At 41.9% G+C, this 13,216-nt stretch overlaps 1 protein-coding gene across 5 annotated transcripts in view; it reads right to left on the minus strand.

Moving 5' to 3' along the window:
* Window positions 1-11,562, minus strand: part of DCX (doublecortin) — a 106,258-nt gene extending 94,696 nt beyond the window's left edge. The window contains exons 1-4 of one of the 5 annotated variants that reach the window (XM_073227645.1): window positions 11,459-11,544; window positions 11,285-11,312; window positions 9,328-9,713; window positions 1,343-1,683 (exon numbers count right to left, since the gene is read on the minus strand). In XM_073227645.1, the coding sequence (XP_073083746.1) occupies window positions 1,343-1,683; window positions 9,328-9,691 (705 nt within the window). In that variant the 5' untranslated portion in view covers window positions 9,692-9,713; window positions 11,285-11,312; window positions 11,459-11,544. Of the gene's footprint in view, window positions 1-1,342; window positions 1,684-9,327; window positions 9,714-10,963; window positions 11,096-11,284; window positions 11,433-11,458 lie in introns of those variants that run through there. The other 4 variants (XM_017671291.3, XM_073227643.1, XM_073227642.1 and 1 more) reach the window with 4 other exon arrangements.
* Between the last annotated feature and the right edge of the window lie 1,654 nt (window positions 11,563-13,216).

Consider the following 13,216-nt stretch of genomic DNA (forward strand, 5'->3'; position numbering starts at 1 on the left):
TCCTAAAATTCCTAAGTTCTGTTTCTCTGAGATGAGGTTTCTGGTGATGAAGCCTGTTCCTGGGCAGCTTCTATTTATTATACACCTGGTCCTCAGAAAAGAGTTACTCTTAGAGAGGTGCTTGGGAGTTGGACATTTTCTGCTCCCAAGTGAGGTTATTGCTTTGGTACACCAAACACAGGTCACATATAACCAATGTCTCCAGGTTTCTCCCAGATCACAATATGAGGGAGAACAGACAGAAGCCATGGACTACAAAAATCACCAAATATATAAGTCTGAGGTTTCCAAGAAACCTAAAATCTGGTAGCACACTGTATATCAGAAACTATGGGAAAAGGCCCAGTTCTGCATCTGAGCACTCTTCAGTCCTTCTGATGCATGGTGGATATGCTTTTTTAGACTCCTTATAGATGTTCAAGCACCAAAGGTATTTTAAGAGGTAGAAAATATGGACTGATAATAATCCACACTTGTCTTCTCTGATGAGGGACCAGGATTCTCTTTTGAGCCAACAGAACCAGCCATTGTTACAATTCCCTTGGAACATTTTTTGCTGTACATTTACAGCTCCCTACGCTCAAGAGAATGGTGCATCTGTCTGATGGAGACGCCTGGCTGCATTCTTTCCCAGATATTAATATAGGTGGCACTTTAGGAGCATAACCAATGACATGAAGGAGCTGATTTGGAGAGAAACAGATGGCAGCGTCTTTCTTGGGCTAATTTTAGGATCCTGAAATAGTCTCTTTTGCACAGAAACCATCAGTGGAACCAAATTAAGACAGCTAATGTCACAAAGAAAAGGGAGAAAGAAAAAATGTGATCTAGTACAAGGCAAAGACAACGAACCGGAGACTTCACCGATTCCCCCACGTCTAACCCCTTCCATACAATACGAGGGACACTCCCACCTCTTTTCACTGCAAAGGATATTGAATACCGATGTGAGGTCATCTAAGAAGAAATGAATGGGTAAATCTCATTCCCAGTCATACGCATTTAACAATGAGAGTTATTCATGCAATAGCCAAATTCATATTTATAAGACTAGGTAGGACCTCCGTTCTAATACATCTTTTCTTAGCAGATAAGGAAGCTGAGGCTAAGTGAGACCATTCTACTCAGTAAGTCAGAAGCAGATTGAACTTCAAAGCCTAAGAGTCCTGGTCCAATGCTTTGTCTGTTTTCTCTTTCTTTCACATGAGACATCAAATATCAGGTAGGGATGATGACAGGTAGAGGAAGAGACCCTGAACCAGAGATGATGGCTGAGGTGTAAGATGGTCATCCAAGGACTCAGAACAAATGAGAAGAATACTTTGGAAAAAAAAGGACCTACCTGTTTTCCATCCAGAGTGTAGAGTTTTTTGACAACTCCTGTCTCTAGTTTGATGGCTTCAGTGATATCAGTGAGGACTTGTTCAAAAGAGTGGGCTGTTTTCTTGTTCAGAAGCACACGCACAGCCTTCCGAGGCTTCACCCCACTGCGGATGATGGTCACCAACTTTGGGCGCACAAAGTCCTTGTTCTCCCTGGCTTGGGCACTATTGCTGCTAGCCAGGGACTGGGGGGCTTTCATATTGGCGGATGTCTTCACATTGACAGACCAGTTGGGATTGACATTCTTGGTGTACTCCACCTTCTTAAAGAAGTTGTCTGAGGAGCAAACATAGCTCTCCCCTATGGGAAGAAATAAGTGTGATTAGTTTAATAGCAGCAGATACATGGACTAGTCTAACCAAACTACTACATGCTGACCTTGGAGTTGGACTTCTGGAGAAATGGTGATAATGACCAATTTTAGGTACAATTCCTAACTGGGCTTAACAGCCTGGTTCATTTAAACTCAAGAGCAAGTAATCAGCAAAATATTCTTCGTTAAGGGCATACCTAGTTAAAGATCCTATAAAGCTAAGGGTCCTATGGACAATGAACACCCAGAAGTATAATCTAACAAGCAGGGTTCTCAAGCTTGATACAGTTTTATTGGAACTGAAACATCTGCATTAATTTCTAGACTGTTAAGATCTAGGGGCATTATTGGAGTGTTTTTAACATGTTTCTGTTTCTTAACATTCCTGTCCTGTTTCTAGACTCACAGATCCATTCCATTGTTATATTATGAACCAAAGTTAATACATTTTTATTCCAAGTTCAAGTGACCCAACATCCTTGCATAGTATTGGCATACAGTATATACTTGCCAAGAAGCCAGATTGTCCTTTGCACTGAGTATATGGCTAAGCTATGTAATATTGAAATGTGAAATATGTGTGTATGAGTTTGTGTGTGTGGTGAATGTATATATGTGTGTATAATTGTGTCCTCTACTGCTCACCCCCACACCCAGGTGGAGAAACTGAATAACAAACTCTATGTGCGTACACACACACACACATACACACACACACACACACATCATGCCTTGTGTTTGCAAGTCTACTCTTACTTGAGAAATACTCTGCTCTTTTTCCACCACCCACCCCTCATCTTTCCATCTTCCCAAATGTTATACACTAGATCTGTATATTCAGGGCTATCTTCACCAGTGCTCACCCTTGGGTGCTATAAGTAATGAGGTAGAGATGTGAGGATATATTATACAGCCTGAATTATGGATTGAAGGGATCTAGTGTAATTTTCACATTTACCTTGGGCTTGAGGAAGTGACTAATACAGGGGAAGAAACGCTAGAGTCAGAGGCAAGAGGAGGGGATTAGACACCTGGAACTAGAAACTGGAGGAAAGAGGAAGAGGGATAGGCTCAGCCTGAGGGAGAGAGTATTGGAAAAGGTTGAATTTGTCAAGTAAAACACATTAGCCTCAAGGTATATAGAAGTTCATCCAGAGGTCAAGCTGCAGAAAACCAGTGTGATTTAATCAAGCTTAACTCATTAACAATAACTCTAAATAAATTAAAAAATCAACCCTAGCTAGTGCCAAAAAAAAAAAAGCATTAAACGCAATTATACTCTGATGGCTCTTCTTCCTTTGGTCTCAGCAGGAGAACCATGCAGAAACATTCAGAAACACTCGGCTGATAATTCACTCCCTTTGCAAATATTGATTGCTTTGCTGTAGCACCAAATCCTTTAAGTCATGTTAATTAATAAATTTCTCAGGGCTGAGAGAAGATTCAGTAAGATTCTCTAGGGCACCTTTGAGGACATTTATGTGTGTGTGTGGAGGGGGAGGGTAAGTGGTTTCCAACACTCCTCTGAGTCTCCGAAGCTGCTAGTGTTCTCTGTCCACAGGGAGACCAAGGCATGGTTTGTAAGGGAGCGCACAGGCACCCCCGGGCAACTTGGTGCACACACACACACACACACTCAAGGTCTGTGGGGTGATCAAAGATCTCAGCTAAAAGAAACCCTAATTTCTCTGGCTCCCTTGCTCCTTAATCCAACCTAATCCATGTGTTTAGAGACTGGGATCTTTAATTGTGATTTAAAGGATGAAAGGGTCCTTTCAATTTCCCCACATGCTCTGAGTCAATCTCTCTCACACCATAGAAATGGTCTCTTGCCTTAGCACTCCACCAACTTCACGGGCACCTTCCAAGAAGTCATTGCCTTTGCGTCAGACGTTTTCCATAACTTGTCATGTACTTTAAAACACGGTCAGACAACTGGTGGTGTGGAAATGTGTGAGGCTGTATATTTATGATATCACTCATCCAGTCTCCTCTGGAGAGTCAGCTGTGTAGCCCTATTAGGACTCAGGATTTTTTTTGCCCCCAGCTCTTAAACCTCTTAAGCCTCTGAACTATAAGTATGATTAACCACCCCCAGATGAAAATGAAAATGATGATAGATAGCTATAGTATCATATGGCACCTAAGAACTTTCCAGAGGGCCCAGCCCTCAGCCACATCTATGTTGAGCACCTTCCAACAGTACATTTCAGTCTCTCTCCTTACTCTCCTTTTGGCCCTAATAGAGAGTAATGGAAAAAGAGCAGCTGATGTAATGTCAGTCAGAATGGGGTCCCCAATATTTCCTAGCTGTGTGCCCTTGGGTATCAACTAACTTCCCTTGGCTTCAGTTACTTGTCTGCAAAGTGAGGATGATAACAATACCTACCTCATAAGGCTGCTGTGAGGCACACATCAGATGATGGATGTAAATGCTGAGCCCAGAGCCTGGTACACAGTCAGCACTTGATAAGTTCCCACTATCATTACTGTTAAGTCCCTAATCTGAAGGAATAGAGTGAGAACAAGAAGGAAAGAGTAAAGATGGAAAGGAGAAAGAAAGGGTTGAGAGAAACGAGATGAAAAGAGGAGGGGTAGAAGCTGAAGGAAAGGAAAGAGAAAGAAGCAAGGGCAGCCAGCTTGGAACTGAGCTATAATCATTATATACCCTGGGCACTGCCTGGGTACCATGTCTTCAAGAGAAGATTTCCTGCCGGTTGAGGGGAGTGCTTGCTACAAATGCCAAATGTATGAGCTCTACGGCTAACAGCCAGCAAAGCCACTTGCTGCCACTGCTGATGTACATTGAACACAGGGTATCTTTTTAAGACTTTATTTTTTTTAGAGCAGTTCTAGGGTCACAGCAAAAGTAAGGGGAAGGTATACAAATTCCCCATATTCCCCTACTCCCACACATGCACAGCCTCCCCCATTACCAGCTTCCCCCACCACAGGGCAGGATATTAATGGTGGTTAAGAGCAGCGACTTGGGGAGTCAGATCTGGATTCAAATCCTAACCAGGCATTTACAAGCTGTGTGACCTCAAGTAAATCACTTAATCTCTGTATCGCCCTCTATAAATTAAAGGTATTATACTAGGTGACATCTGAGACCCTTCTAGCCCTAAAGGTCTATGAAAAGGAATTTTCTTCTCTTTTCTATCCCACACAGACTTTAGGAGACAAAATTGCTACTGTAATTAATTGTTAAAGAAATAGCTGTCCACCACAGAGGACTCTCCACTTGCACTACTGGAAAGACATCAAATGTGCTGCTTCTCTAGACCAAAGCTTGCTTGTTCTGATTTTGCAAACGTTTGCAACGTCTGCAGAGCTCAGTGCTTCCTGCATGACCAGCTGCCTGGCACTGTGTTGCACCTTTACACAGCTGGGTTCCCATTCTGCAACAGCTTCCAGTGGCCATTTTCAACCATTGGGAGCCTAGAAGGAAAGCTGGCTTCAGAGCCAAGCAAGGTGAAAATGTGCTGGAACTGATGATCTACTTCAGGGCGAGGAGGTAAGGAAATGAGGTCATGGAAGCACAGCTGAAAGGGCAGGAAGGGAACAAGCTGTGGGGCTCAAGATGATCTAATGTCTACTTCCCCTCATTTCCAGAAAGGTTCCAAAACATTAAGCATATTTATATTTTCTCAGTGCAAAAGCACTTCTGCCTCGGCTTTCTCTTTTCCAGGGCTTCCTCACTCAAGAAGTACAATATTAAATAGTATTTTATTGTATTAAGCCTATTAATGATGCATCTCTCACCTAAGTATCTTAAAATCCTCCCCTTTGGCAATGTGCTTGCTTTATTTAGTACAGGATAAGTTACTGAAAAGGCGGGTTCATCTCATGGGAACAAATGAGCTATAGCAAAGGAACTGGATGATAGATAGTGTCACCACACAGCTCAGAGTTTGCAATAAGACTGTCCCATGGTCTGCATAATAATACTCAGAATGATAACCCTAAGATTGATCTGGGTACTCACAAGGAAGTGGAGAAGGACTTGGACAGGGTATGAGAAGGCGAATGATTGTACAATGAAAGATTAAGCAGGGAAAAAGGATAAGTCATCAGTATATTTCATTCATTGATCCACAGGGAATACAGCTAATATGTATATGGACACATCCTCTATGGTGTGGTGAAGACCCTCCATGCACCCAAGCTGCTGTCAGAAAGCTGCCATCAGTAACCTGACTTTGATCTCAATGCTCCCCTTGTTACCCTCAGTATCTACCAGCAGACAGTAGACTAGAGGCATTAGACAAAGGAATGCCACAGGGCAGAGTGATTATTAACCAATTGCTTTTTATTTCATTTTACTTTAGGCTAAATATTTAATAATGTGGCTATTTGGAAACATAGGATGTTCTATGCTCCATTATTCCTTTAAGATCTACAAAGCAATAAATAGAAACAAGGATTTCTACATTCCTAGAACTCTTATCGCTGTAGTTAGCTGAAGGGGCTCATCAAGATCACCTAATCCAGTACTTCCCAGGTTTCAGTGCACATAAGAATCACCTGGGGAGACTGCTAAAAACATAGGTTCTGGGGCCCTAGCCCTGGGGATTTTGATTCCATAGACCTGGAATTGGCGCAGGAATTGTTATTTTTCTAAGGCTCTAAAAGATTTTGAAAGGCAGCTGGGTTTGGGAACCATTGGCCAATCTAACCCCTCACTAGCATCATCTTTATTAGTATTATTACTATTACATCATTAATAAAAATAGTACCTTGTAGCTTTAGTTTTACCTTGTCAATGTATTTCCATATCTATTATCTAATTTTATCCTCACAACCACCCTTATAAGGCAGGTGTTACTCATCTCATTTTACTGATAAGAATATTCCACTTTTTAAAAATGGAAAATTATTCCTCAATAAAAAGGAACGAAGTGCTGATACATGGTAAAACATAGATAAATCTTGAAAACATTATTCTAAGTGAAAGAAGCCAGTCACAGAAGACCACACAGTGTATGATTCAATTTAAATAAAATGTGCCTAGTAGATGAGTTATCTCAGAGCTGGAGAAAAAAGGAGAAATGAGCAGTCATGGCTAATTGATACAGAGTCTTTTGGTGGGGGCTGATAAAAATGGTCTAAAATTAGATTATGATGATGGTTGAACCACTTGGTAAATTTTCTAAAAATCATTGAATTATACACTTAAGTGGGTGGATTTTGCAGTATGCAAATTATACCTCAATAAAGTTGTTTTTTAAAAAGAGAACATTAGCCACAGTGATAAGGAAAAATCTCTGGCCATGTAGCTAACCAGCTATAAACTAGGATGACTCAGTAATAGTTACCCTTTATCGAGTGTTACTTTGCATCAGGTAGAACACTAAACACTTCATATTTATTGTCTTCTTTAATCTTCAAAGCAGTTATTCCCACTTTGCAGATAAAAAGCTGAGGCTCAGGGAGTCTAAATGGTTTCCCCAGGAACACACAAGCTAGCAGGTGGTGGATCTTGGAGTTGACCAAATCTAATTCTAAAGATTCCTTTTCCTGTTATAATCTTCTGCCTCTAAGACTAGAGCTCTATGCCCCTGATTCTTCACTCAGGGATCTTTCCAAACTTTCTAAATTTGAAGTCTCTTGGGAAGCAATGTATAAGATTTCCAGGCCTCAAAAAGACCAAAAAAAGAAAGCTGCAATTTTCAAAATTACATTTATTACCTATTTGAATTGAGATTATCACAACACCCATCCCCCCAGTACACACACACACACACACACACACATACAACCAGGGAGAAAAATTAATATCAAAGGCTTGTCCTTGAGCAAGACATGTTAAAAAAATGGATTTGAGTAAAAAAATCTGTGCATGATACCCCTCTTATATCAGACACAAGAACACTCTAATCCTTGCTCTGATTACAATGTCATTTGGTTCTGAATTCTGCCCTGGCATCTATCATGGTCTTTAAAAGACCGCAGTTAGTGGAAATGAGGACTTAGTGGGTGATTCAGGGTGCTCTGTTTGAGAAAATTATTACAGAGAAACCCCTCAAACTCAACTGAGAGGAGGCTTTTACAGTGACAAAAGACACACTCCCTATGGATCCCTCTGTTGGACAGCTCCCTCAACCTGGCTGATTCAAGTCCTTCAAGTTTGCCGGACACTCCTTTCTTTTAAGATATGCGCTAGGACAGCCTATCCTTCAATGTTCAGAAAAGGTGTAAGATTAACCTCTGCCTGGCCATTCAGCACATGATCGAATAATTCAAGCCTCCTCAGCACTGCTTTCCAGGTTAGCTATGTAGAAAAACCTCGGACTTGAGCCCTGAGAACCAGATCCAGTAGCCATATGGACACTGTCTCCTCTAAGTAACTGGCCCCAAATCACTTGATCACAGCAGCTACTTACAAGAACGTGGTCTTATACAAGGGAAGCCCTCATGTTCCTTTGTCTAGGAACACAAGAAACCTAGAAGCAGTGAAGTGGAGGAGGGGCACTCCTACACCATTATTTCATGTACTATTTCTCCTTCCCTGCCAGCTGTTTCTTAATTTGATTTCTCTAGAGATTTGCCTGCTCTAAACTCACCTTTGCTCAAGGAATGGAAGGAGCGAGGAGGGAGGGCAAGAGCATAGGGGACAGGTTTTGGGGTGATGATTTCATTATCACCACCCTTTGATAATGAAATCAGTATCATTTGAAGCTGTCCTTTAAAGCAGTGTGTCAGGTTAAACAGATCACATATGTTATACCAATTTAAAAGTGGGGGTTGGGAGGCATCCTCAGTATAATTGAGTTGATGAAGTAAAACATTAAGAATGTGTCCCAAGATCTATTTTCTAAAGGACCACAGGAAAGACTTCGTGACTGAGCAAGTTTTGGTAAGAGATGAGATTTTCCCTATTTTTGAGAGGGTATACTGGTTGTCAGAATTTCCAGCAATCTAATCATAAAATGTGATTGCAAAACCAAAATCTAGAGAGCATTTAAAGGGGTTTAGGTATAGTGAGTCAGTTCCTATTCTAATAGGAACAGTCTGTATTAAAATACCAAACATACCTACAGCTTTCTTTGGTATTTCTCTCAGTGACCTCAGCCTGAGGGACACACCCTGAAGTGGGCTTTTTAGAAGCAACAGCTGAGCAGTGACCATTTACCTAAAAGTATAATCCTTTGTGACTATGTTCAGGAAGACCTGCTTTTAGGGTGCATATTTTCATGAGCTGCAACTCACAAATAGTCTTTCAGCAGTTCAAAGAATATTTGGATATAGTAGTTTCTCTCTGTTGATCCAACCAACTCCATTTAACACCCCTAATGATTTCATTGTGTGCCTCGATAGTGCTACTTTGAGTTAATTATGAACAAAATCTAGAGTAAATGACACAGTTCACATTTTTCTTTGTATACCCTGGCAGATAAGCACAATGCATTATCACCACCAGCCACACTTCCACTGCAGCAGAGACTGAAGAAGGCCACAGAGGGTAATGGCTAATGGTTCTGTTGATGCCTATAAAATCAGAAGTCTCAGCATCAACCTGGCATTTTGACAAACATGTTTCCTAATTTCTTTCAATGAATTCCAAGCAATGCAAGCAATACCGATGATGCCACCTCCTACCAAGGGCCACCACCCACTCCTTGAATTACCTTCCTCCAGTTCATCCATGCTTCCAATCTTCCTGGATCCATCAATGGTGTAAATGTAGCGTACTCCCTGAGGCAGGTTGATGTTGTCGGACAGAGATCGAGTCAGGTCAGCCAGCAAGGCGTCGAAGCTGCGAAAACGGTCAGAGGACACAGCATACACAATGCCTTTGAAGTAGCGGTCCCCATTGCGGTAGAAACGTACCTTCTTGGCTTTCTTCTCATTGCTCAGTGCCTGCAAGGTTCTGGTTCGGTAGAAGCTGCAATGGGCGCTGTGAGTGGGGCTAGGCAGCCCATTCATCCGTGAGCCTCGCATGTTCCTAGATGCCTTATCTCTTTCGTCAAAATGTCCAAAATCAAGTTCCATATTTTGGTGGAACCTCAGAGACCTGAGTGTTGGACAAAGGGGTGGGAGTGAAAAGAGGCAAAGAAAAGGGGTGAGGAGAAAAAAAAGAGAAAGGGATTCAAATATTAGCCCGATCCAGACCTGCAATCTGCTGCTTGAGAAAAGAACTGGTTGAAAGGAGCCCGTGACCCATCTGCTGCTTGCCCCTGACCTGCAGGAATATTGATCTGAACAGAGAAGAAGGAGGGGCTTGGGGTGCTGCTGCTTGTGGGGGTTGGGGTGAGAGATATAGAGGGAGGTGCTGATACTTGGGGCATTGTTCCGTACGGGGGAGAGGGAGGGATTTTGAAATAGCTTAAAATCCTGGGACTTCCTGACAGTGGCTCCTATCAAATTGTAACTTCGGGCTAAATACATTAAAATTGGCATCTGTTTCCTCACACATGCCCACATGACTAACAGTTGTAAATGAATCCATAGCCTGACAAAATTTCCCTTGAAGAGAACAGAAGGAGCTAGCCAAGGTTAGCATCTCCAGCTGAGGAAGCAATCTTTGCATCTCAGTAAAATGACCACAAAGGACCGTTTTTAAATTCAATTCCAGACCCTTTTTCCTACTCTAATATGTGCATCCCCTCCCCACGCCCCCCTCCCCCCAGAATAAACCAGGATTCTCCTTTAAAGGATCAGCCTCCAGGGAATAGCCTGTGTCTTTGTGCTATTCATCAAACCCTTTCCCCACCAAACTGGTGAAGCTATCCAACATTCATAGAAATAAGCTGAAAGAAAAAAGAATAGAAAAATCAGTTATTTAACAAGTTACTAGCTCTGCTTTCCCCCAGTACCATTTGGTCACAAAATCCTTTTCTCTTTTTTATGTGCTCTATCCCTCCTCAGTGATGCAGCTCCACCTCTTAATGGAATCATTTAATCGTTGAAAGATTCTCAAACAAGTCCCTCAATAGCATATGGGACCTTTAGAAGCAAGCACACCTTTCATTGTTCTGGAGTTCTACCCTGACAGAAAAGGGCATTTTGCCCTTACAACAGGCAATTCACCCTCCAACTTGTCTTTGCCCAGGTGCATTAGCTGAGGCAAAAATGGTCATATGTCAGATGTTTCCCCCCCTTTAATGCTGAACCAAAAAAAAGAAAAAGTAGACAGAAAAAGAAAAAAATCACAACATGTAACCAAATACAACACACAGAAGCCCCCAAAGCTAGCAAAGGTAGTGACAGCCTAGGAACCAAACTATTAACATGCATCTCACAGATGGGGATAAAAGGACTCACAAAGCAAGCTGGGCTCAGCTGCTACATGCTGCCACATCGAGATATTTGCAAGGGACCAGCAGGACAGGAGATAAAGGAAGACTGGTGCTTAGCAGGATTGCCAGACTCAGTCCCTCTTTTCTTCCAATGTCACCATGACCTGTGCTGAGCTCAGCATTGTCTCTGTCAGGCAACCTGCAGTGGTAAGAAACCCCACCTCCTCAAGACAAGTAGCGAAGCATTTCCCCAGGCGTGCCAGTAACACTTGGCTTTGCTCTAGGATCAGCGGCGGTATTATTCTAAATCAGCATCACAGTGAAAACAAAGGAACATTCAACTCACTTTTTCAAAGGAAAATCCCAGGTAGAGGCTTAGGGGGAAAAAATCCAATAGAATAAAGTGAAAAAGAAAAAAAGAGGAGAGAAAAAGAGACAGAGAGAGCACGCTTCTCCTTGTGCTTTTCCCGTTTGACATCTGTTACGTTCTGCCTGAAAACCACTTGAAAGCCCCACTCACCGGTTTTCTGCTGGTTGGGTGGAGATGCTGAGAGAAAGAAAACCAATCTCCCTATGCCTTTGTTGTCTGAGCTCCAAGCAAGAAATTCCTGCCAGGGTGGATAGATGCCTTCTAGGTCCTAGTGCCTTGTCCGGCTTCTCCCCTATAACTCAGGCTTGGTGAATCCCCCCAACTCCTATGATTAATTACATGCTCTTTTTCTTCCAATTCACAGGCTGCATTAACAGCTAGAAAGGTTTCATTTATAACCAACAGGAAATTGCAGGGTTGCAAAAAGATTGTCCAGGGAAGTCCAGAACACTCTAATGAGCAATGTACTAGCCTTTTCTTTGAGGGAATTGGCAATTTCACTTGGCCAAATCTTGGTCTAATCTGCCTGGGGCCCAGACTCAGGCAATCAAACCAAACTTCTTAGAAATTGTAGCTCTCTTCCTTTCACCTTCTTGAGAGAAAACAATCAAATTTGCACATTCTTTAAGGTATTTTAGTTCATGCACCGAGCAACCAGTTTTTTTTAATGAGGTCAGTGGAGTAAATTAAGAAAGGGTAGGAAAGGGACAAGATGGGGAATATTTGTGGAGGATGGTGTTAGAAGAGAACCCCAAGACCTTTTACCTTAGAGTAATAATCTGGTTGATGGGATCTGTGGTGTTTACCTTTGAGAGCCTGAGAGTTACAATCCAACCCAGCAACTTTTCCATGTGAAGTCAGTCTGATGGCTAAAAGATAAATATTAATGGCTCTCATCTCAAACTGCCTATTTGTTACGAATTGTCTTCTTTATATCAAATATATTATAAAGGCAAGGAAGTGATCAAATTGAGTTTGTTAAATCAGGCCAAACTGTAAGACAAAAGAAGATAAAGGTGAGAGGCTAAAGCAGGGGTGGGCTACCATGTTCACAACTGAGGCCACATGCACTGGTATGTAGCAGTCTTGAACTCCCATGGTTCCATTTTTGCTTGGCTTCCAGGAATCTCAGAGCAAATAGCATGCTCATTAATCAGATCTTTTATCTGATTCCTAGTCCAATTAACTCTCCTTTTTATATATAGCTGTTGATTTCTAGTTAAGCACTTTCTGCGCATGTGTCTTACTGTAGGCTGCCTCAAAGTGGGATTAAAAAATATGATTACAGATTTCTGGAAGGTGCTGGCTCAGCAAACCTAAGCTATCTATGTTAGTGGGGTAGAGAGTATCACGTGTACAACTTGCCCGGCAAAGTCCTCCCAACACCTTGCTACTGTTACCCCGGTTTCTAAATAAGTGCCTTAAGGGAATGCATGTGTCCGCCTATTCTGTCCCATTTGTTTCTGCCTTACATTGTGGCCACCTCTTGAAAAGTCAGGGTTATTCAGGTCAAGGGCAGAGAAATATCAAGGAATAGGCACAGGGAAATATCCTGGAAATTCCAAGTTGGTTGCAACCTCCTTGTCCAGCAAAGCTAATGTCTTAAAGTTTTTTCTTGCATATCATAAGCATTCCATAAATATGTAGCAGTTGATTTTGTATCAGAACTCGAAATCATTTTACTTCTGGTGAGCATACAAGAATGGATGGGACGGTAAAACTTAAACATAAAAGATTTGGAATCGATTTTAGGGGAAATTTCCCCATGATACAAGTTTTTCAACAGTACTGTGGTTGCTGTAAAATGTCTTTGGGAGACAGTCTAGGATGGATGAATTTGCTTTGTATACACCAGAGAGCAGAGGGGTGAACAAGATCAGTGTTTCCCAGTGTAAGGTATGTGGATAT

Source organism: Manis javanica, chromosome X, assembly GCF_040802235.1.
Source record: "Manis javanica isolate MJ-LG chromosome X, MJ_LKY, whole genome shotgun sequence".
NCBI classification, from domain to species: Eukaryota; Metazoa; Chordata; class Mammalia; order Pholidota; family Manidae; genus Manis; species Manis javanica.